This window comes from Mobula hypostoma, chromosome 12 (genome assembly GCF_963921235.1).
Source record: "Mobula hypostoma chromosome 12, sMobHyp1.1, whole genome shotgun sequence".
NCBI lineage: Eukaryota > Metazoa > Chordata > Chondrichthyes > Myliobatiformes > Myliobatidae > Mobula > Mobula hypostoma.
The window spans coordinates 95,897,101-95,923,060 of NC_086108.1; the positions used below are offsets into that span (position 1 = coordinate 95,897,101).

A 25,960-nucleotide genomic window follows, 5' to 3' on the forward strand; every position below is an offset into this window, starting at 1 on the left:
AGCACCCCCCCCAGACTTAATTGTTTTTAAGACCCAGGCAGTACTGGTAGGGCATAGTTTATTGACCATCCTGACAGGGCAAGATTAATGGCTGTCTTCCCTAAAAGACACAAATGGAATATCTGATTTTTGTTTGCGGTAATCTGGTGGATCTTACAGTCACTCTTTCCCACAAAGTTTGAAGGATACTTAAGTATTATATCAATCAAGGAATATGGAGATAGTTCAGGCAAGTGGCAGAGGCAAAGTGTCAGCCATGATCTGACTGAATGATGGAGTTCTCATCTTCTCACTGATATTATGTTTCCTAGTGCTGGCCCAATATCATATTTGTAAAACTAACTTATTCACATGCTCTCATTGTAAGATTAGATGCTACTATTCTGACACACAGTCAGAAAACACTGGCATCAGGCTGGAATGTGTTAAAACAGACTTCTTTCATGGCCATGTAATTATTCTCCTAGTCTCTAGGGGAGCAATTAGTCTGGCAGTGCAAGTCCAGTCTAGCATCTAGTCTGGCAACCAGCAGTGATGGTCTAGTGTATCATCTAGTCTGGCAAGCAACTTTGATGGTCCAACTTGTGGAATGAGGAAACCATAGAAAGGGTGCAGAGGAGATTTACAAGGATGTTTCCTGGATTGGGGAGCGTGCCTTATGAAAACAGGTTGAGTGAACGCTGCCTTTTCTCCTTGGAGCGACGGAGGATGAGAGGTGACCCGATAGAGGTGTACGAGATGATGAGAGGCATTGATCGCGTGGATAGTCAGAGGCTTTTTCCCAGGGCTGAAATGGCTGCCATAGGAGGGCACAGTTTAAAGGTGCTTGGAAGTAGGTACAGAGGAGATGACAGGGGTAAGTTTTTTATGCAGAGGGTGGTGAGTGTGTGAAATGGGCTGCCGGCAACGGTGGTGGAGGCAGGTACGATAAGGTCTTTTAAAAGACTCCTGGATAGGTACATAGAGCCCTGGGTGACCCTAGGTAATTTCTAAGGTAAGGACATGTTCGGCATAGCATTGTGGGCCGAAGGACCTGTATTGTCTGTAGGTCTTCTATGTTTCTAACTTTAGCTGTTTGGCATGGCATAGATTTTTCTTTTCAATATTTTTATTATTAATTTCAACATAGAAGAATACAGAGTACAAGAAGTATATACTATAAGTCAAAAAAGATAAAATAATACCAATACATATTTGAATCACACCTGCAACCTCATTACTCTATATTTACGTAAATTAAATTAAATCATAATATTGAAATATGATGATTTTATTATTATTAATATAATAATAAAAAATTTTAAACCCACTACCAAGATCAAAGCTGCTTGGTAAAGAAAGAAAGAAGGAAAAAAATCCTTATCATATAGTGAAAAATGTTATTAGCCAACATATGTACTTTAACAACAAATCAAAGATTTTGAAAATAGTTCAAAAGTGGTCCCCACAATGTGTGAAAGTCTTGGCTAGATTCAGAAATTGAACAATGGATCTTTTCTAAATTTAAATATGACATAATATCATGTAACCATTGAGCGTGAGTAGGCGGAACGGTATCCTTCCATTTAAGCAAGAGTGTCCTCCTAGCTATAAGAGAAATAAAAGCCAAAATGTGCACATCAGATGTCTCCAGAATAATACCTTTTTCTCTAACAATACCGAATAAATCAGTCAGAGGGTTAGGCTTAAAATTTACTTTGAAAAGTATAGAGAAAGTTTGAAATATTTCCTTCCAGTATTTCCCAGGACTTGGACATGTCCAAAACATATGAATGAATGAAGCATCTCCATTATTACATCTATCACAAAAGGGAGCTATATCCAAATAAAAACAAGATAGCTTATCCTTGGTCATGTGGGCCCTATGGACCACTTTAAATTGTAAGAGGGAGTGGCGGGCACATAACGACGAAGTGTTAACCAATTAAAAAATTTCATTCCAAGTTTCCTCAGAAATTGAAGTCTGTAAATCTTGTTCCCAAAGATTTTTAATTTTGTCTAAAGGAGCATTTCTCATTCCCAGCAACATACCATAAATATTAGATATTGAACCATTATGAAATGGTTTCAAATTAAAAATTACATCTAGTAAGTTCTTATCGGGACTTTTAGGAAATGTATATAATTGAGATCACAGAAAGTCTCTAATTTGTAGATATCGCAAAAAGAGGGTTTTTGGTAAGCTATACTTAGCTGACAATTTCTCAAACGAAAAGAGACATACTCCACAAACAAATCCTGGAAGCCATTAATACCCAATCTATCCCATTCTTTTAAAACTAGATCGGTCATAGAAGGTTTAAAAAAAATAATTAGAGAAAGTAGGACTAGAAAGAGAAAATCTCAATAAAGCAAAATATTTTCTAAATTGTACCCAGATCCTCAAAGTATGTTTAACTACCAAATTGTCAGTTAGTTTACTTAAAGATAAAGGAAGTGAGGATCCAAGAAGAAAAATGATTAGAAAATTTATTAACAGAGTTAGCTTCTAAAGAGACCCATACTGGACAGTCCTCACGGTTAATATAATATGACCAAAACGTAAGGTTTCATATATTGACTGCCCAGTAATAAAACCTAAAATTGGGTAAAGCTAAACCTCCATTCTTTTTAGTTTTTTGAAGATGAACTTTATTTAATTGAGAATGTTTATTTTTCCATATATAAGAAGATAGAATAGAATCAAGAGAACCAAAAAAAGATTTAGGAATGAAAATGGGTAAGGCCTGGAAGAAGTATATAAATTTAGGTAAGATATTCATTTTAGTAGGATTAATTCAGCCAACCAACGAGAACGAAAGGGGCGACCAGTTTGATAGTGACCCTTTTAACATAATTCAGTAGGGTAAGAAAACTTTCGTTAAGTAGATGTTTATAATTCTTAGCAATTGTTACACCCAAATAGGTAAATTGATTTCTTACAATTTTAAAAGGAAGGTTAGTATTGATTGATACCAAATTATTCAAAGGAAAAAGTTCACTCTTATGTAAATTCAGTTCATATCCTGAAAACTGACTAAAACAGGAAAGCAAAGCAAGCACAGGAGGTAACGAAGTATCGACGTTAGAATTAAAAAGCAATAGGTCATCAGCATAGAGCAAAACTTTGTGGGTAGTACCTCTTCTTAAAATACCAGTAATATCATTAGATTCTTGAAAAGCAATGGCTAAGGGTTCTAAAGCCAGATCAAAGAGCAAAGGGCTCAGGGGACAACCTTGTCTAGTTCCATGTTGAAGTTTAAATGGTTTGGAATTCTGAAAATTAGTAAGAACCCGAAAAGAAGAAGATAAATAAAGTAATTTAATCCATTGAATGAAATCGGGCCCAAAATTAAATTTTTCTAAGGTTCTAAATAAATAATTCCATTCAACCCGAGCGAAAGCCTTCTCAGTGTCGAAGGATGTCACGCATTCCGATATCTCCTTAGAAGGAGAATAAATAACATTTAATAAACGATGAATATTAAAGTGGGAATATCGATTTTTAATAAATCCAGTCTGATCATCAGAATTGATAGATGGTAAATTATTTTCAATCCTACGAGCTAGAACCTTGGATAGGATTTTAGTATCAACATTAAGTAAGGAGATTGGTCTATATGAAGAACATTCAACTGGATTCTTATTCTTCTTAAGAATAAGTGAAATGGAAGTTTCATAAAAAGATTGTGGCAACCTACCCAACTTAAAGGAATCCGAAAAGACTGAACATGAGGTACAAGTAGTGAGGAAAAAGCCTTATAGAATTCTCCAGAAAATCCATCAGGACCCAGAGCCTTCCCTGATTGCAATGAACGTACAGCCTCGGCAACTTCCTCATAAGAAATAGGTTGATTCAACTGTTTTCAGTTATCATCAGAAAGTGCAGGAATGTTTAATTGGTCTAAAAAATGATTCATTGCATTAATATCTTTATGAGGGTTGGAACTATAAAATTTAGAATAAAATTCCCTAAAGGCATCATTAATTAATTTTTTTTGGCATGTGCGTGCGTGCGTGTTCGTCTGCGTGTGCGTGCGTGTGTACATGCGTGCATCAGTGTGCATGCGATGTTGGTGGGATGATGTATTTTTCATGCCTTTACAAGGCGCAGAGTGAGAGAGAGAGAGACTGTGTGGTGCACCACTCCTCACACAGACATTTCGTAGTATTTTTCCCTTTATTTTACGAGGTCCAGTTGCAATCTTGACACTCAACCTGGCACGGATGGAAAGCGTACTTGGGAGTGGCTCTGATGGGATTCGAACCCGGGAACCTTCATTCCAGAATCCGGCACTGATGTCATTGCACCACCAGCCGGCCCAGGCATCATTAATTTCTAATTGGTCAGTTGTCCTATCACCATTAGCTTTGCAAATTTCTTTAATTTGCCATTTAGCTATAAAGGTTTTTAACTGGTTAGCCAACAATTTACCTGTCTTATCTCCATGAATATGAAATTGACTTTTATCTTTTAAGAGTTGAGTTTTGATTGGATAAGTTAAAAGAAGATCATATTTAGTTTTAATTTCAACACACCTTTTATATAAAGCAGGATCTGGAGCCAAGGCATATTTTTGGTCTAATTGTTTCAACTCATTAGCTAATTCAATTCTCTCTTTATTAGCTTTTTTTCTTAACACTTGCAGTATAAGAAATAATTTGTCCTCTAATATAAGCCTTGAAGGCATCCCATATAATAAGACTAGAAGTCTCTTCCAGCGTATTCTCTTCAAAAAAAGGAATAATTCGTCTCTCCAGAAACGTAAAAAAATCCTCATCAGATAGCAAAGTTAAAGTAAAACACCAAAACCTACTTATTTGAGGGAGACTAGGGAGACTTAAAGATAAAAGCACAGGAGCATGATCTGAGACAGCAATCTCTTTATATTCACAGGATCGAATTAATGGAATCATTTGACTATCAATAAAAAAATCAATCCTGGAATGTGTGTGATGGACATGAGAAAAAAACGAATACTCCTTGTCTACTGGATGTAAAAGACACCAGACATCAACAACACCACATATCATTAGAAAAGATTGAATAAACAAAGCTGATTTATTAAGTGTCGCTGGTTTAGAAGATGACCGGTCTAAAACTGGATCTAATCAGCAATTAAAGTTTCCTCCCATCACCAATGAATAAAGACTCAAATCTGGCAAAAACGGAAAAAAAAATGCTCAAAGAATCCTGGGTCATCTATATTAAGGGCATACAGATTAGCAAATACCATTAATTTATTATCTAATTTTCCTGACACTATAACAAAACGGCCATTAGCATGAGGTACTAATTTATGTTGGACGAAGGGAACTGTGTTATCCATAAAAATTGAAACTCCCCTAGACTTAGTCTGAAAAGAGGAATGAAAATCTAGTCCTCTCCATCAGCAAAAAAGGCGTAAATTGTCACATTTATGTACGTGAGTTTCTTGCAAAAAATAATTGCGAGCTTAAGTTTTTTAATATAGGCAAAAATCTTATTTTGTTTCACAGGGTGATTTAATCCTTTCACGTTAAGACTAAGTAAGTTAATAGTTTGATCCATTTTTAATACTATTTAAAAGAAAGGTTAGAGTAACGACCACTGGAATGTATATTAAAACCAAACCTTGAGATAGGGTAACCAAGCAACAGATTTGGCTAGAAGTCCAAAACACAGTCCAGAAAAAAATCCATCCCCCCCACCGCCCCGCAAAGTCAGAAAGCCGGCCAATAGACAGTCAGCAGCTACAACTACCATCCCCCCAAAAACCCACTGGTTTGGCTCAAAATTAATTTCAAGGTTAGCTGCATTCCAACCGAGACAAAACAGCAGACAGAAAGAAAAAAACTTAACCCTCATAACAAAAACACATATAAATTATTAGTTTCAAAATGAAAAAAATGAAAAACTGTCACAATGGCGGGGGCATTGGGAGCAAGGGTAGACCCAAATGCAAGACACATCTTGTGAGGTTAATTATATTTAGTTTATTGTTTGATACCAGGAGAGCAAGGCAGGAGCAGGAATAGCGACCTGGACAAGGACTCAGGCCTACGACTAGGCTGGGACTAAGGGTCTGGGCTTGGACTCGGAATCGGATCCCCAGAACAAGAGGAGACATGAAGAGGCTACAGTATGGACTCCGAGCCAGAGACTGGGCAAGGACCCAGTACCTGGGTCTTGTCCCGGGCTCGGACCCCAGAACCAGGCATGGACATGACATAGGCTGGGGAGAGGAGGAACATGGAAAAACAGAGCCTCGGTCTTGGGAGAGCAGGTACTTGGAACCATGGACAGATACACAGAACACAGAGTCGGGACCCCTCCTTGGGTACAGGACATAGGGCCGGGACTCACACACAGAACAGAGAGCCGGGACCCCTCCTTGGGTACAGGACATAGGGCCGGGACTCATGATCCCCCGCGGGGCAACGGCAAGATGGCCTGACTTACCCCACGGAGGTGAGGACAAGACAAGACCAACACGAAAGAACACCAGACAGTACCTATCTAGCTCTGGCAATAGAACTAGACTGAAGAGCAGGCGAGGGCTGCAGATGAGGGCTAGAGGTGAGAGGGGCAGAGAAGGGATTCAGACGGGGGGTAGTGCAGGAATCACAGATCGCCAGGGCCAGGACTTGACTCGGAACTGGGAAGCCGCCAGGGCCAGGATTTGACTCGGTACTTGAATGCCACCAGGACCAGAACTTGACTTGGTACTTGAATGCCGCCAGGGACAGGACTTGATTTGGTACTTGAATGCCGCCAGGGAGAGGACTTGGACGTGGTACTTGGATGCCACTGGAGCCAGAACTTGGACGTGGTACTTGGATGCTGCCAGAGCCAGGACTTGGACGTGGTAATTGGATGCCACCGGAGCTAGGACGTGGTACTTGGAACCTCTGGGTAGTGGCGAGCTCTAGACTCTGCCCAGGAACAGTAGACAGCGGCTCCTGATTCTCTCCGGCGGGTTAACTGATGGACCCACCTTGATGAGGAAACTTTGCAGGCTCGCTTCAGCGAGGTAACTGGACAGGGTTGTTCCGGTGAGGAAGGGCGAATTACCAGCACTTGCTTTGGCAAAGACTAGGCTTGCTCTGGCCAGATGACATCGGCACACCGTACCTTTGATGACTTTGCAGACGCTTCCGCACTGAACGGCTGAAAGCCGGAGACTATAAGCTACCAGTTCAGCTGAGCGTTAATTGCCTCTAATCACCAAAACCGAGGGACACGGGAATACAGGGAATCAACGGCCCGGATCGTAACATAAACAAGGTAAATTTAAAGGGACCCCAATCCGGACCATGACAAAAATACCTATATTAAGCTTTATTGATAAAGCAAAACCTCAAGAAGAATAAGTATAATATAAAATAATAAAAAACCTTTCAAAATTCAAAACACATGAACACACAAGGTGTTAACTCGTTAGAATCTTATTCTCTAAATAAAGCATTAAAAGATTCAAAATGAGAGTTAGCTACAAAGGTTTACCAAAAGTAAAAGAAGCAATTATTTATGTAGAAAGATACTAAACAGTTAATCTTCTGATTTAAAAAATTCCTGAGCCTCTTCACTTGAAGGGAACCATTCCTCAGAGCCATCCCTCAGTATAATTCTGAGCCGAGCAGGATAACGAAGAGAAGGCTTGAAACCTTTGTTAAAATGTTCCAACATAACCTTTTTGAACTTAGCATGCTCATTCATTATCTCGGGTGAGTAATCCTCGTTCCTTTGTTTGAAATTCATGAAAACAGATTATTATTGATCTGGGTCTCGCTCCTGGAGCTGGTCTGGGCACAGGCAATCTATGAGCTTGGTCAATCATAGGTAAAGATGTTAAAATTTTAGGAAATGATTGTACCAAAAAGCTTGCAAAGAATTCCGTAGACACAAGGAATTCTGCAGATGCTGCAAATTCAAGCAACACACATCAAAGTTGCTGGTGAACGCAGCAGGCCAGGCAGCATCTCTAGGAAGAGGTACAGTCGACGTTTCGGGCCGAGACCCTTCGCCAGGACAGAAGAGTCTCGGCCCGAAACGTTGACTGTACACCTTCCTAGAGATGCTGCCTGGCCTGCTGCGTTCACCAGCAACTTTGATGTGTGTTGAAAGAATTCCGTAGACTTATCACCTTCCGTTGACTCTTCAAGGCCCAGAATTCATAAGTTATTTCTTCTGCTTCTATTTTCTAAATCAATAATCTTCTGTCTTAATTTTTCATTAGACTTGGATTGTTTCTCACAAAGCTTTTGCAGGTCATCAATTCTCGCATCCAAAATCGTCAGAGTTGCTTCATTCTCTTCTATTCGTTTATCATGTTCAGTTAAGGTTTTTTTGAATAGAATCCAATTTTGTATCTTTTTTTTAACTTCAGAGCTGAGTTGCTGGAACTTCTGCTGGAACTGCTTGGAGGATTCTTTTCTGTGTTCTTGAAGCAAATCCATAATAGATTCCAAGGTTGCAGGAGGTTCTTCTTTTTTAGTACCTTTGGCAGCCCTTGTAGCCATAGTAAAAACAATATCACCTTTAAAAGTAAGGTTTCAAAGCAGGTTAGAAACAGTAAAATAAGTAAAATAGGAGCAACTGTAAAAAGCTGCTAATCCATCAACTACTAGTAGGAATCTCATAGATTTTTATAGAAATTAGAGAGCAGATTATGCTTATACTGGCCCATCTCTGTCAATAACTAGTGTATTAAGTCTCATTCCCCTGTCGTTTATATCATTATACCCACTAATTACTTTTAATATTTTTTTATCTGCAATCCTTTTAATGCTATGAAGGATTTCCCTTTCATCCTTATTTTTTCTAACATAACTTCAATGCCTAAAATATACAACATTCTTCTAACATTTTCCTAATCATTCTGTGATCATTTTAAACTTATATTGTCCAATTAGGAATTCACCAAACATAGGAATGACTATTTTCCTACTATAATTTGAACACCTCTGCCAGGAATCCTTTTAACCATTTTTGCTCAAATAGTAAGAGCTTTAGTTGATAGCCAGCTTCCTGAATAAAATCCTATATTTCTGGTATAATCCTAATTATTATCTTCTCTGTTTTGTCCATGGTTTTGACATCTTTGCAGGGTGTTAGAAGTTGAACACGTTATTCCGTACAGTCCAAACCAAAGATTATTGCTATTCAGGGACACAAGAATGGAGTCACAGAATCATAGAACACTACAGCACAGACAGAGGCTTTTCATCCCATCTAGTCCATGCTGAACAATTAATCTCCCTGGTCCCATTGACTTGCACCATAGCCCTCCACACTCTTCCCGTCCATATGCCTATCCAAATTTCAAAGTGTTGAAATCGAACCGCCATCCTCCACTTCCGGTGGCAACTCTTTCAATCTTATTGATACTTTTCTGGTAGGTAGGTGGCTGGAAATGCATACAATACTCCATGTTAGGCTTCACCAAAGCCTTATTCGATTTCAACATAACATTCCAATTCCTGTACTCAGTACTTTGTAAATGCCCAATATGCCAATGGCTCTCTTTATGACCCTATCTACAGTACCTGTGATGCCACTTTCAAGGAATTATGTATGGATCTGTATTCCCAGATCCCTCTAGTCTATCGAACTCTTTAGTACCCGTCTGTTCTCCATGTAGGTCCTACACTGGCTTGTCCTCCCAAAATGCAACATCTCACACTTATCTGCATTAAATTTCACATGCCATTTTTCAGCTCATTTTCCCAGCTGGTCTGGATTCTATTTCAAGCTTTGACCACTATGTCCCACAAATCTGCTGATCTAGTTTACTATGTTATCATCCAGATCATTGATAGAGATGACAAACCACAGTGGACCCAGCACTGATACCTGTGGCACACTAATAGTCACAAGCTTCCAGTCAGAGAGGCAACGATCTACTACCACTCTCTGCTTTCTCCTGTGGAGCCAATGTCTAATCCAATTTACTACTCATGCTGAATGCCGAGTAACTGAACCTTCTTGACCAACCTCCCATGCAGGACCTTGTCAAAGGCCTCACAAAAGATCCTGGAATCTGGAGCAAAAGCAAACTGTTGGATGAACTTAATGAGTGAGGAATGGAATGTCAACATTTCAGGTTGAGTCTCCTCGACTGGAATGAAAGGTAGAGGGGAATAGCCATTGTTAAGAGGGAAGGGGAAGGGATAGAGCTGGCAAGTGATAGGTGATTCCAGGAGAGGAGTCATCTTAGGTGATGGAGGGAGAGAAAGTGGGAATATTGACAGAAATTGGGAGGTGATAGTTGGAGGCAATGAAGGGTTGCAGATGATGGAAACTGATAGGTAAGGTGGGTAAGGAAGGTGGTGCATGGGACCAAAGAAAGGAAGTTGGGTGGGTTGAGGGAAATGGTAGAGGAATGGAACCCAGTGGGAGGACAGTGTAAGCGATGGACAGATACAGTGGGTGGAGGAGGGCAAAGTATAATTCCCATTTTCCTTCTGTGCTTTACACTATTACTTATAAAGCTGAAGATCTCATATAATTTTTCAACTTAATTGGCCATTTAAAAGATGTGTTGCTCTGCCTGAAAGTTTCCCTGTAGATAAATAATATTAAAAATAATTAGTGTGTGTACAGATATAGGGAAACTCTGGGGGAACAAGACTTAATTTGCAAGTTATTTAGAGAGATGGGCCAGAAACGGGTTATGTCTCTTTAATTTCTATAAAAATCTATGCCATCTTTACTCTATTTTACAGCCCAGAATGTGATGTTTTACATTCCATCATGAAAAAGGACAGGAAAAATTTTAATTGGGGAGGGGCAAATTATGAGGCTATAAGGCTAGAACTTGCGGGTGTGAATTGGGATGATGTTTTTGCAGGGAAATGTACGATGGACATGTGGTCGATGTTTAGAGATCTCTTGCGGGATGTAAAGGATAAATTTGTCCCGGTGAGGAAGATAAAGAATGGTAGGGTGAAGGAACCATGGATGACAAGTGAGGTGGAAAATCTAGTCAGGTGGAAGAAGGCAGCATACATGAGGTTTAGGAAGCAAAGATCAGATGGGTCTATTGAGGAATATAGGGAAGCAAGAAAACAGCTTAAGAAGGGGCTGAGGAGAGCAAGAAGGGGGCATGAGAAGGCCTTGGCGAGTAGGGTAAAGGAAAACCCCAAGGCATTCTTCAATTATGTGAAGAACAAAAGGATGACAGGAGTGAAGGTAGGACCGATTAGAGATAAAGGTGGGAAGATGTGCCTGGAGGCTGTGGAAGTGAGTGAGGTCCTCAATGAATACTTCTCTTCAGTATTCACCAATGAGAGGGAACTTGATGACGGTGAGGACGATGTGAGTGAGGTTGATGTTCTGGAGCATGTTGATATTAAGGGAGAGGAGGTGTTGGAGTTGTTAAAATACATTAGGATGGATAAGTCCCTGGGGCCTGATGGAATATTCCCCAGGCTGCTTCACGCGGCGAGGGAAGAGATTGCTGAGCCTCTGGCTAGGATCTTTATGTCCTCGTTGTCCACGGGAATGGTACCGAAGAATTGGAGGGAGGTGAATGTTGTCCCCTTGTTCAAAAAAGGTAGTAGGGATAGTCCAAGTAATTATAGACCAGTGAGCCTTACATCTGTGGTGGGAAAGCTGTAGGAAAAGATTCTTAGAGATAGGATCTATAGGCATTTAGAGAATCATGGTCTGATCAGGGACAGTCAGCATGGCTTTGTGAAGGGCAGATCGTGTCTAACAAGCCTGATAGAGTTCTTTGAGGAGGTGGCCAGGCATATAGATGAGGGTAGTGCAGTGGATGTGATCTACATGGATTTTAGTAAGGCATTTGACAAGGTTCCACATGGTAGGCTTATTCAGAAAGTCAGAAGGCATGGGATCCAGGGAAGTTTGGCCAGGTGGATTCAGAATTGGCTTGCCTGCAGAAGGCAGAGGGTCATGGTGGAGGGAGTACATTCAGATTGGAGGGTTGTGACTAATGGTGTCCCACAAGGATCTGTTCTGGGACCTCTACTTTTCGTGATTTTTATTAACGACCTGGATGTCGGGGTAGAAGGGTGGTTTGGCAAGTTTGCAGACGACAAAGGTTGGTGGTGTTGTAGATATAGTGTAGAGGATTGTTGAGGATTGCAGAGAGACATTGATAGGATGCAGAAGTGGGCTGAGAAGTGGCAGATGGAGTTCAAACTGGAGAAGTGTGAGGTGGTACACTTTGGAAGGACAAACTCCAAGGCAGAGTACAAAGTAAATGGCAGGATACTTGGTAGTGTGGAGGAGCAGAGGGATCTGGGGGTACATGTCCACATATCCCTGAAAGTTGCCTCACAGGTAGATAGGGTAGTTAAGAAAGCTTATGGGGTGTTAGCTTTCATAAGTCGAGAGATAGAGTTTAAGAGTCGTGATGTAATGATGCAGCTCTTTAAAACTCTGGTTAGGCCACACTTGAAGTACTGTGTCCAGTTCTGGTTGCCTCACTATAGGAAGGATTTGGATGCATTGGAAAGGGTACAGAGGAGATTTACCAGAATGCTGCCTGGTTTAGAGAGTATGCATTATGATCAGAGATTAAGGGAGCTAGGGCTTTACACTTTGGGGAGAAGGAGAATGAGAGGAGACATGATAGAGGTGTACAAGATATTAAGAGGAATAGATAGAGTGGATAGCCAGTACCTGTTCCCCAGGGCACCACTGCTCAATACAAGAGGACATGGCTTTAAGGTAAGGAGTGGGAAGTTCAAGGGGGATATTAGAGGAAGGTTTTTTACTCAGAGAGTGGTTGGTGCGTGGAATGCACTGCCTGAGTCAGTGATGGAGGCAGATACACTAGTGAAGTTTAAGAGACTACTAGACAGGTATATGGAGGAATTTAAGGTGGGGGGTTATATGGGAGGCAGGGTTTGAGGGTCGGCACAACATTGTGGGCTGAAGGGCCTGTAATGTGCTTTACTCTTCTATGCTCTACGTTCTATGAAATTTCCTGTATCTGATATACTATCATACCTACTCGTTCCCGTGGTTATTTTTCAGAGGTAACCTTACTCTCTTTTTTTGGGTCATCACTTCAAGTACATGTTACGTCTATGTCAAGGGAAGTAAAGATGTCAGCGCCGATTCCAAGACTATCAATGTAGTCATCTTCTCAATCCATTAAAGATTGGATGATTTTTTTTGTGCTTAAATAACTATGCTGTTATATTCTCTTTAACAGAATGTTCTTCAATTTATCGACCTATTCAAAAACAATTTCATAGATACACACCATTCGCTGTGTTTCTTTTACTGATGCATTACTTTATTGGCTCAACCATCTGCTTGTCAGATATAATTTGCCCTTAACAAATCTGTGTTGGCTTTTGTTAATAAACACTTTTAATCCTCTGCTAAATTTTATCAGTATTGTAACTTCCAGAAGTTAAACCACTTAGCCTCCAGTTTATTTCTTTCCGTTTACAAACAGATTACATGACCCTAGTATCATGTAACAGGGGCAGAATTGGGGCATTCTGCCCATTGAGTCTGCTCCACCATTCCATCATGGCCTGATCCATTTTCCCTATCAATCCCGTTCTCTTGCCTTTTCTCCATTACTGTCGATGCTCTGACTAATCAAAAACCTATGAATCTCCACTTTAAATATATCTAATGACTAGGCCACCACAGCCATTTGGGCAATGAATTCCACAAATTCATCACCTTCTGGGTAAAGAAATTCCTCCTCATCTCTGTTCTAAATGGTCATCTCTCTATTCTGAGGCTCTGCCCTCAGGTCCTAGATTCCCCCACTACAGGAAGCATCCTCTCCACGTCCACCCTATCTAGGCCTTTCAACATTTGATAGGTTTCAAAGAGATTCCCCCCACCTCCCCACCCCAGCATTCTTCTAAACTCTAGCAAGTATAGGCCGGGAGCCATTAAACGCTCCTCATATGATAATCCTTGCATTCCCAGAATCATTCTTCGGAACTTCCTCTGTACTCTCTCCAATGCCAGCACATCTTTTCTGAGCCAAGGAGCAAAAAATTGCTCAGAATACTCCAATGTGGTCTGAACAATGTCTTATAAAGCCTCAGCATTAATCATTCCTTTTATATTCGAGTCCTCTCGAAATGAATTCTATCATTGCTTTTGTCTTCCCTACCACAGACTCATCCTGCAAGTTAACCTTTAGGGAATCCTGCACGAGGACTCACAAGTCCCTTTGCACCTCCAATTTTTAAAATTTTCTCCTTGTTTAAAAAAATAGTCTATTCTTTTATTCCATCCACTGAAGTGCATGCCCATACTCTTCTCTACACTATATTCCATCTGCTACTTCTTTACCCATTCCCCCAATATGTTTAAGTCATTCTACAGACTCCCTGCTTCCTCAAAGCTACCTGCCCTTCCACCCATCTTCATATCAATTGCAAACTTGGCCACCAAGCCACTAATACTGCCATCCAAATCATTGAGATATAACGTGAAAAGAAGCAGTCCGAACACTGAGCTCTGCAGAACACCACTAGCCACCAACAGCCAAGCAGAAAAGAACCCCTTTATTTACACTCTTTGCCTCCTGCCAGTCAGCCAATCTTCTATTCATGCTAGTATCTTTCCTCAAAGAATTCCAACAGATTTGTCAGGCAAAATTTCCCCTTAAGGAAACCACGCTAATTTTCGCCCCTTTGATCATATGCGTCCAAGTACCCCAAAAACTCATCCTTATTAATGAATGCCAACCCCTTCCCAAACACTGAAGTCAGGATAACCGGCGTATAATTTCCTATTTTCTGACTCGCTCCCCTTTTAAAGAGCGGAGTGACATCTTCTATTTTCCAGTCCTCCAGAATCAAGTAATTCTTGAAGGGTCATTACTAATGCCTCGACGATCTCTTCAGCTATGGTGGTGCCAGAAAGTTTGAGAATCCTGTAGAATTTTCTTTATTTCTGCATATATATGATCTGAAATATGATCTGGTCTTCACACATAAGTCCTAAAACTAAATAAAGAGAATCCAATTAAATAAATAACACAAAAACATTATACTTGTTTATTTATTTATTGAGAAAAATGATCCAATATTATATGTATTTGTTGGAAAAATTATGTGAACCATTTCAGAAATCGTTGATCAGTCCTGCACATCGGCTTTGAGGAACTTTAGGCTATTCCACCTTACAAAACTGTTTCAACTCTGGGTTGTTGATGGGCTTCCTTGCATGAACTGCTTGCTTCAGGTCCTTCCACAACATTTCTATAGGATTAAGGTCAGGACTTTGACTTGGCCATTCAAAACACGAATGTTCTTCTTTTTAAACCATTCTGTTGTTGATTTACTCTTGTCCTTCCTATCATTGTCTTGTTGCATTATTCAACTTCTATTAAGCTTCATGTGGTGGACTGCTACCCTGGCCTTCTCCTGTAAAACGTTTTGATACAATTTGAATTCATTGATCCCTCAATGACTGCAAGCTGTCCAGGCCCTGAGACAGCAAAGCAGCCCCAACCTATGATTCTCCTTCCACCATGCTTCATAGTTGGGATGAGGTTTTGGTGTTGGTGTGGTGTTTCCTTCAAACATAGCGATGTGCACTTCTGTCAAAAAAGTTCAACTTTTGTCTCATCTGGCCACAGGAGAGTGTCCCAAAAATGTTGTAGAATATCTAGCTGGTCTTGAGACATACAGCAATGTTTTATTTGGAGAGCAGTGTTTTCTCCATGGTATCCTTCCGTGAATACCATTCTTGTTCAGTGTTTTTCTTATAGTGGGCACACAAACAGAGACTAGCAAGTTCTAGAGATTTCTGCAGGCCTTTAGCTGTTACCCTTGGGTTCTTTTTCACCTCCTTCAGCACTGCATATTGTGCTCTTGGTGTGATCTTTACAGGATGCCCACTCCTAGGGAGAGTAGCAACAGGACTCAGTTTCATGCATTTGTAGGCAATTCCTCTTACTGTGGACTGATGAACACTCCAGTCTGCAGAAGTGCTTTTGTAGTCTTTTCCAGCTTCATGCATCTCTACAATTCTTCTTCTAAGGAGCTCTGAGAGTTGTTTTGATCAAGGCATGGTTCACATAAACAGATATTTCTTGAGAAGAGCAGGGTCTGTCAGTAACCTGACTTTGTGTGTCATTTTTTTTTATAGGACAAGGCACCTCTACAGCCCATACTTCCAATTTCATCTCATTGATTGGGACACCTGCCTCCAAATAGCTTTTGTAAAAGGCATTACCCCAGAAGTTCACATACTTTTTCCAACAAATACATATAATATTGGATCATTTTTCTCAATAAATAAATGAACAAGTCTGATGTTATTGTATTATTTAATCGGGTTCTCTTTATCTAGTTTCAGGGCTTATGTGAAGATCTGATCACATTTTAGGTCATATTTATCTACAGGGTTCACAAACTTTCTGGCACCACTGAACCTCTTTAAGAACCCTGGTGTGTAGACCACGTGGTCCAGGTGACTTATCTACATTCAGCCCTTTCAGATTCCTAAGCACCTTCTTAATAATAGCAACTACACTCACTTCTGTCCCCTGACACTCTCAATTTTCTGGCATATTGCGAATGCTTTTGACGGTACAGACTGATGCAAAATAATTCTTAAATTCATCCCCCATTACAATGTCCCCCATCACTACCTCGCCAGCATCATTTTCCAGTAGTCTGATACCCACTCTCGCCTCTCTTTTACTCTTTATATATCTGAAAAAAACTTTTTGTATCCTTTTTAATATTATGGCTAACTTACCTTCATACATCATCTTCATCTTTTCACTCCTTAATTGCTTTTAATTACTTATGTTGGCTTTTAAAAGCTTCCCAGTCCTTTAACTTCCTGTTAATTTTTGCTGTATCATATTCCCTCTCTTTTGCTTTTATGCTCTTTGACTTCACTTGTCTATCGTAATTGCGTTTTGAATACTTTGAATATAATTCTTGAAGAATTGAATACTCCCTTTTGAATACTTCTTCATCTTGGGTACATATTTATCTTGTGCCTTCTGAATTGCTCTCAAAAACTCCAGCCATTGCTAGAAATATAGAAACACAGAAAACCTACAGCACAATACAGGCCCTTCGGCCCACAATGCTGTGCCGAACGCGTCCTTACCTTAGAAATTACCTAGGGTTACCCATAGCCCTCTTTTTTTCTAAGCTCCATGTACCTATCTAAGAGTCTCTTAAAGGACCCTATTATATCCGCCTCCACCACCGTTGCTGGCAGCCCATTCCATGCGCTCACCACTCTCTGCATAAAAAACTTACCCCAGCATCTCCTCTGTACCGACTTCCAAGCACCTTAAAACTGTGCCCTCTTTTGTTAGCCATTTCAGCACTGGGAAAAAGCTTCTGACTATCCACATGATCAATGCCTGTCATCATCTTATACACCTCTATCAGGTCACCTCTCATCCTCTGCTGCTCCAAGGAGAAAAGGCTGAGTTCACTCAACCTATTCTCAAAAGGCATGCTCCCCAATCCAGGCAACATCCTTGTAAATCTCTTCTGCACCCTTTCTATAGTTTCTACATCCTTCCTGTAGTGAGGTGACAAGAACTGAGCACAGTACTCCAAGTAGGCTCTGAAAAGGGTTCTATATACGTAGCTGTAACATTACCTCTCAGCTCTTAAACTCAATCCAACGGTTGATGAGAGCCAATGCACCATATGCCTTCTTAACCACAGAGTCAACCTGCCAGCAGCTTTGGGTGTTCTATGGACTCGAACCCAAGATCCCTCTGATCCTCCACACTGCCAAGAGCCTTACCATTAATACTATATTCTGCCATCATATTTGACCTACCAAAATGAACCACCTCACACTTATCTGGGTTGAACTCCATCTGCCACTTTTCAGTCCAGTTTTGCATCCTATCAATGTCCCACTGTAACCTTTGACAGCCCTCCACACTATCCACAACACCTCTAACCTTTGTGTCATCAGCAAATTTACAAACCCATCCCTCCACTTCCTCATCCAGGTCATTTATAAAAATCATGAAGTGAAGGGGTCCCAGAATAGACCCCTGAGGCACACCACTGGTCACCAACCTCTATGCAGAATATGACCTGTCTACAACCACACTTTGCCTTCTGTGGGCAAGCCAGTTCTGGATTCACAAAGCAATGTCACCTTGGATCCCATGCCTCCTTACTTTCTCAATAAGATTTGCATGGGGTATGTTATCAAATGCCTTGCTGAAATCCATATACACTACATCTACTGCTTTACCTTTATCAACGGGTTTAGTCACATCCTTAAAAAATTCAATCAGGCTCATAAGGCATGACCTACCTTTGACAAAGCCATGCTAACTATCCTTAATTAAATTATGCCTCTCCAAATGTTCATAAATCCTGCCTCTCAGGATCTTTTCCATTAACTTACCAACCACTGAAGTAAGACTCACTGGTCTATAATTTACTAGGCTATCTCTACTCCCTTTCTTGAATAAGGGAACAACATCTGCAACCCTCCAATCCTCTGGAACCTCTCCTGTCCCCATTGATGATGCAAAGATCATTGCCAGGGGCTCAGCAATCTCCTCCCTCACCTCCCACTGTAGCCTGGGGTACATGTTGTCCAGTCCCAGTCACTTATCCTACTTGATGCTTTCCAAAAGCTCCAGCACATCCTCTTCCTTAAAATCTACATGCTCAAGCTTTTCAGTCCTCTGTAAGTCATCCCTACAATCACCAAGATCCTTTTCTGTAGTGAATACTGCAGCAAAGTATTCATTAAGTACCTCTGCTATCTCCTCTGTTTCCATAAACACTTTTCCACTGTCACACTTGATTAGTCCTATTCTCTCATGTCTTATCCTCTTGCTTTTCACATACTTTTAGAATGCCTTGTGGTTTTCTTTAATCCTGCTCGCCAAGACCTTCTCATGGCCCCTTCTGGCTCTCCTAATTTCATTCTTAAGCTCCTTCCTGCTAGCCTTATAATTTTCTAGATCTCTAACATTACTTAGTTTTTGAACCTTTTGTAAGCTTTTCTTTGCTTCTTGACTAGATTTTCAACAGCCTTTGTACACCACGGTTCCTGTACACTTTATCCTTTCCCAGTCTCATTGGAATGTACCTATGCAGAACACCACACAAATATCCCCTGAACATTTGCCACATTTCTGCTGTACATTTCCCTGAGAACATCTGTTCCCAATTTATGCTTCCAAGTTCATGCCTGATAGTTTCATATTTCCCCTTACTTCAATTAAATGCTTTCCTAACTTGTCTGTTCCTATCGCTCTCCAATGCTATGGTAAAGGAGATAGAATTGTGATCACTATCTCTAGAATGCTCTCCCACTGAGAGACCCGACACCTGACCAGGTTTATTTCCCAATACCAGATCAAGTACAGCCTCTCCTTTTGTAGGCTTATCTACATATTGTGTCAAGAAACCTTCCTGAACACACCTAACAAACTCCACCCCATCTGAACCCCTTGCTCTAGGGAGATGCCAATCAATATTTGGGAAATTAAAATCTCCCACCACGACAACCTTACTAGAATCTGTCTCACTATCTGCTCCTCAATGTCCCTGTTACTACTGGATGGTCTAAAAAAAAGACCCAGTAGAGTTATTGATCCCTTCCTCTATCTAACTTCCACCCACAGAGACTCAGTAGACATCCCTCCATGACTTCCTCCTTTTCTGAAGCCGTGACACTATCTCTGATCAGCAGTGCCATGCCCCCACCTCTTTTGCCCCCCTCCCTGTCCTTTCTGAAAAATCTAAAGCCTGGCACTCTAAGTAACCATTCCTGCCCCTGAGCCATCCAAGTCTCTGTAATGGCCACAACATCATAGCTCCAAGTACTGATCCACGCTCTAAGCTCATCCACTTTGTTCATAATGCTTCTTGCAGTAAAATAGACACATCTCAAACCATCGGTCTGAGCGTACCCCTTCTCTATTAGCTGCCTATCCTCCCTCTCGCCCTGTCTCCAGCTTTCTTGATTTGTGAGCCAACCGCCCCTTCCTCCGTCACTTCAGTTCAGTTCCCACCCCCCAGCAATTCTAGTTTAAACTCTCCCCAATAGCCTTAGCAAACCTCCCTGCCAGGATATTGGTGCCCCTCGGATTCAAGTGCAACCTGTCCTTTTTGTACAGGTCATGCCAGCCCCAAAAGAGGTTCCAATGATCCAGAAATCTAAATCCCTGCCCCCTGCTGCAATCCCTCAGCCAAGCATTTATCCTTGGACGCGATCAGAAATATCCTGGACCCTGGCACCTGGGAGGTAAACTACCATCCATGTTTCTACAGAATCACCTGTCTGACCCCCTAACTAGAGAATCCCCTATTACTGCTGCCTTCTTCCTTCTCCTACCCTTCTGAGCCACAGGGCCAGACTAAATGCCAGAGGCACGGCCACTGTTGCTTCTCCCAGGTTGCTGTTTTGCTGTTAGCCCTGCTAGTGTCTCCTTCCAATCAACTTCGGCCAGCTCCTCTCTCAAGGCTCTGTAATTTCCTTTGCTCCACTGTAATACTGATCCATCTGATTTTAGCTTTTTCCTCTCAAACTGGAGGTATTAGAATCACTACCTCCTAAGGAGTTCCTTTACCTTAAGCTCGCTAATCAAATGAAATGTCATTACATTGCACTTCCCTCATCTTATTCTGCACTACTCTGTCTTTTTGACACCTTCCTCTTAATTCTCTCTTTATTCATCAACCCCTTCTCTCTTTTCTGCATTCCCCATGCAGGCATCCTTCTTCCCCTTTCTCTTCACCTGTCATCATCTCCCTCTGGTGCCTTTCCTGTGGTCCACTCTGTTCTCCAATCAGATTCCTTCTTCTTCAGCCCTTTACCTCCTCCAATAGGACTGTGTCATTGGGTTTGGAGACATGTGCCTCGATGACCTGGAGAGCTCTGTTGGCTGGAGTCAAGCCATTATGCGTCACCCATGCCAAACAGGTTAAATGGTAGAGGCCAGACTGAATGATCCACCTGTTCTCCAGGTTTGGGGGTTCAGCTCAGGGCTAACAACTCTGAATGGAAATAGCAATGAAGAATTCATCTACATCTGTGTGTGATGGTATTCCTGAGTCTCTACCCAGGACTTGCATGACCGACAGTCGTGAAAACAGGAGAAGCTACTGACATGATGAACGAAGCCTTGAACACCACCAGGGAATGAAGGACTTTCATTGTTGTCTTAAGTGCCAGTGGCATAATGGGCAGTAAGTAAGCCCTTTATCTCTTCCACCTATCCCCTCCCAGCTGCTTACTTCATTCCTCCCCTCCCCCACCCATTTACCTTCTCCCTCATCTGATCCCATCTATCACCTGCTAGTCTATACTCCTTCCCTTCTCTTCCACCTTTTTATTCTGGCTCTTACTCCTGCCTTTCCAGTCCTGATGAGGGGGCTTGGCTGAATCATCAATTGTTCATTTCCCTCCATAGATGCTGCCTGACCTGCTGAGTTCCTCCAGTATTTTACATATGTTGATCCGTATTTTTAAATTGTTTTGATTATCACCTGCTCTTCTTTTAAATTTGCTACATTAGCCCTGTTGGAGCAGATAGGATCTGTGCATCCGAGATTACTTATACACTCCAATATGTAAACTATCTTTTCTCTTAAGTTAACCTTTTATGTAAGTATTTCACAAATATAAGGTGGCATGGTAGCTTGGTGGTTAGCACAACACTTTCCAGTGTAGGCGACCCAAATTCAATTTCCATTGCCTATAAAGAGTTTGTACGTTCTCCCCTTGACTATGTGGGTTTCCTCCAGCTGCTCCAGTTTCTTCCCACAGTCCAAAGGTTGGTTGTAAATTGTCCAGAAATTAGACTAGGATTAAATTGGGGTGATTGCTGGGTAGTGTGGCTTGAAGGGCCTGTTACATGCTATATCTCAATAAATAAACAAACAAATTAATAAATAAATAAACTGTCCAATTGAAGACCAGGATAAATATGATTTTAGACTCCCATTCCACAAAACCTGTAATAAGAAATTTTACTGCTGACTTACAATGAAACCTATTTATACTGTAAGTTGGATCTACACATTTTGGACACATCACCAAATCAACGTTATTCACCTTAAAAAAGCTCTCACATTGCACGCTGTCATCTGTTTTAAGAGTTCAGAACACATTATATAATTCTACTTGCTACCAAACTAAAATCATTTATCAGAAATGAAGATTTAAAACAGATTACAGTGATAGCAGTGAATAAATTAGCAAAAACAATTCAAAAAGCCAGGAAGCACTCATACATTGTTAAGTACAGATTTAACAACTATTATGACTATTATGCACCATGGTAACCGGTGAGGAACAGGCAATCCCAGTGGCTCCAGATTGCAGTATGTTCCTCCACTTCCTTCATCTTTTACACCCACATTCTCTCTCTACATATACACCCTTTATTAGTGGAGTGTGGGAAAGATGAGCTAGAAGATGATTACAGGTCATGGATGCTATACTTTACATAATAATATTTTTATCAAGAACTGCTAATTTAAAAATTAATGTGGGCCTCGACAGCATGCTGCTTGTTGTGTGTCACCTCTTATGCCCATTTTCTTCAAGATTCAGATTGCTAGGCATTACAGGTATTCCCATCCACCTTCTCATCATATGCTCCCCTTTTCACATGGATTTATGGTTTCTATTTCTAGCTTCTTTCTGCTTGCCACAAATTTCAAAATTCTGTTCCCCATACAATCCTTTACAACGCTTATCTCTGCAGGTTCTCTCCAGCTAATCTCTGGTCACATTCTGTGTCCGTTGTATTCTCCCTTCGTTCAGACTATAGTATGTTCCTATCCTATTGGCTCACCTCCATAGTATGCTCCTATCCTATTGGCTCACCTCCAGTCCTATGGCATGCCTCTTCATAAGCCTCACCTATTGAACTTCCACTGAATCATTACTCCACTCTTGTCATTGGTGCTGTCAGTCTTATCTAGACTCCCTCTACATCCCTCAAAAGTGGCCCCAACTTGTCTACTAAATGAGTCACTCATATTCAAATGTGATGGCTACAGATGCTGGGATCGGTGTCCATGTGGACTGTTCAGGAAATATGGCACAATGAGGTTTTCTGTTGCACATTCAGCTTACTTTGAAGTGGCATATCAAGCTCACTTCTCATGGGATTAGCCTTTTGAATCACTAGTGCCAAGGGGATCAGTTCAATTTGGCACCATTTTTTATTGGAGGAACTCAAGGGAAAAGTGAACAAGAAGGGTAGGCCAACTACAACAGCTCTGAAGAAGGAAGGCCACCTGAAACCAGGTGAAAGATTAAGACACCGGACACAGATTGCTTTATCCATTACAGTCCAAAGGAAAACAGTAACTACAGTACTTCTTCAGAAGTACCATGCAGCAAAATATATTTCTTCAGCCAGAGGGTGGTGAATCTGTGGAATTTGTTGCCACAGGCAGCTGTGGAGGCCAAGTCTTTATGTATATTTAAGGCAGAGGTTGATAGATTCTTGATTGGTCAGGGCATAAAGGGACACAGGGAGAAGGCAGGAGATTGGGGCTGAGAGGAAAAATGGATCAGCCATGATGAAATGGTGGAGCAGCCTCGATGGGCCAAATGGCCTAATTCTGCTCCTATATCTTACGGTCTTATATACAAGAAATATAACAAAATGTCAAGGAGTTGACACAGACTCAGATTCAGTCTGCTTTCCAATATTTCTGTTGTGACATTAAATGCTTACCAGCATTCTGATGTCTATGAGGAACACCAAAAAAATGCCACAGCTTAATCAGATTTGCGTTCAATCGTCAAAATATGCTTCAACCTTCATTTCAACCATAATGTAAAAAGATATTCAAAGACAGTCTTTTGTATTAAATTATATTATTTTGTTTTTACTTGTATTTTCCCAATTCTGCAATTAAATAATAAGAAATAAGACAGGAACTATTGGCACTCTTTGTCATCAATGACTTGTGCTGTCAGCCGTGTTACCAAATATTGTAAGCACCGATCAGTATGAACCAAAGGTAAAATATTACAAAATTTCAAAGCTGCTTTGTTTTACTGTCGAGGTGCAGGTTATACTGTATCGTGATTGGACCTTTCTAAACCTTAAGGCCATTATTGATCCAATTTCAAGCACCATAAGCAACAAATACCGTTACTTTGATGAGCCATAAAACACATTCTACCAAATGAGATACTGCATATCATTAACACGTCTATCGGAAAATCCAATCAAACACATACCCTGCGCAAAATCTCACATATACTGTTGGAATTTTACATGGTGTCTTAATTATAAACAACAACAATAATAAATATTTATATTCAAGATCTTCAACGTATTGGTTGGGTCTTCTTAACGTAGAACAGTATAGCACAGGAACAGGCCATTCGGTCCATTATGCTGTGCCAAACCAATTAAATTAGTAATCAAATGACCAACTAAACTAATCCCTTGTGCCTACACAATGTCCATATCCTTTCATTCCCTCACATTCAGGTACCTATCTAAAGGTGTCTTAGAAGTCCCTAACGTATCTACCTCTGCCACCACACCTGACCGCGCATTCCTGGCACCCACCACGAACATCTCCTTTGAACTTAAACATTTGCTCCAAATAATAGAGGAGCGAAGTAAATAGGTTTCAGAATGTCGTGCTGTTAAAAGTCCCAAGGACTGTCTAACACTCCATGAGATCTGGCTTTGAAACACTTTTGAAATTATTATTCCAGTAGCGTATGAACCAAAACACAGCCAGGCGTGACTTGCAGCGGGAGAACGTGTCTGTCAGGTAAAATCCTTCGACCTTTTTGTTCCTGAAGGTAGTTTTAAGTCGGAGATAACTGCTGTGAACTGGAACAACCAAATCACATTGAATATTTCATAGGTCGGTGGTTGGGGTGGGGAACTGACTGGGATTACAAATTTACCTTTTTTAAAAAAAATCCTGCGGTCATTATTTAATGAATTAGTTCATATTATTAAAAGACAGCCTGTCTTGATGCCCGTACATATGCCCGATTCTAAGTTCCAGGGGAGCTGTCCATCATTTCAGCATGGTTTCGTCGAGCCCGGATAAACATTGGACAGACACCCTTCTGCAGCCGGGAGAAATATTAATGTGTCGCAAGGAACTGCAATGCACATAGTGCAGATTGAGGTCCGCAGGAACCCCTCTACTACCACCCCTACTGCCAAAAAAGAATCATTGTTTTGTTTACAGTTCAATTGTTCAGCCTCGACTTTCGATTTTACACGAAAGCCGCCGTTTTACAAGGGTAATCAACGCAGGCGTGGAGAAATTTGGGAAGAACGGTCCCTTGTCGCACCGATCACCGGCTCTTACCTTGATTCGTACGTAACAGTGAGTTCCCAAGGACGTGTCGTTCAGGCAAGCGGGGAGGGTTTCGCGTTCAGTCCGTTGAAAGGATTCTGCCGGGTTCCTGATGATGTGCCACAGAAGTTTTAACAAAATCAGACAGGTACAGAGCCCGCAGAAACTGTACGCAAGAGCCCAGAACAGGAGGTTCTTGATCTTCCCAATTACTCGGGTTATACACATCAGGAAATCGCAAAGAGCTTTCACCATAGTCCGGGTGGGAACGGGAGCTTCCCCCGGCACCGGCGCCTCCTCTCTCTCTACCTCTCTGAGCTGGTCAACGTCGTCTCATTCAGATCGGAACCTTCAGCTGCAGACTGTGCCGGCCGAGGAACATCCCTTAAACTGAACTCATGGAAACCACCAGAGATGGAAACGTAAAGAATTACGCCTACGTAAAACGCACTGAATTTTAAATAGCCGTTTTCATTGGCTGCGGGCAGGCCCGGAGCTTCCTAAAACACGTCAAACATCTGCACTGAGGTACAGACGTCAACCGAAACATCTTGGCTGCGTGAAACAGGTAGATGGGCAGACGCAAATTCTGTCTACAAAGCCCGTCATTACTGCGCGAACTGTCCCAGAGTGAGTGGAGGAAAATACTGCACTATAGAGAAGCTGCAATAATCCAATCAAACAATGTCTTCGGCAGAATCTTATTTAATTGTCACCTCTTGCATGG

The 25,960-nt window shown here is 41.2% G+C and overlaps 1 protein-coding gene across 1 annotated transcript in view; it reads right to left on the reverse strand.

The window, feature by feature from the left end:
* Window positions 1-25,623, reverse strand: part of ephx4 (epoxide hydrolase 4) — a 78,640-nt gene extending 53,017 nt beyond the window's left edge. The window contains exon 1 of the mRNA XM_063064661.1: window positions 25,246-25,623. Coding sequence (XP_062920731.1) covers window positions 25,246-25,488 — 243 coding nt within the window. The 5' untranslated portion in view covers window positions 25,489-25,623. The remainder of the gene's footprint in view (window positions 1-25,245) is intronic.
* Between the last annotated feature and the right edge of the window lie 337 nt (window positions 25,624-25,960).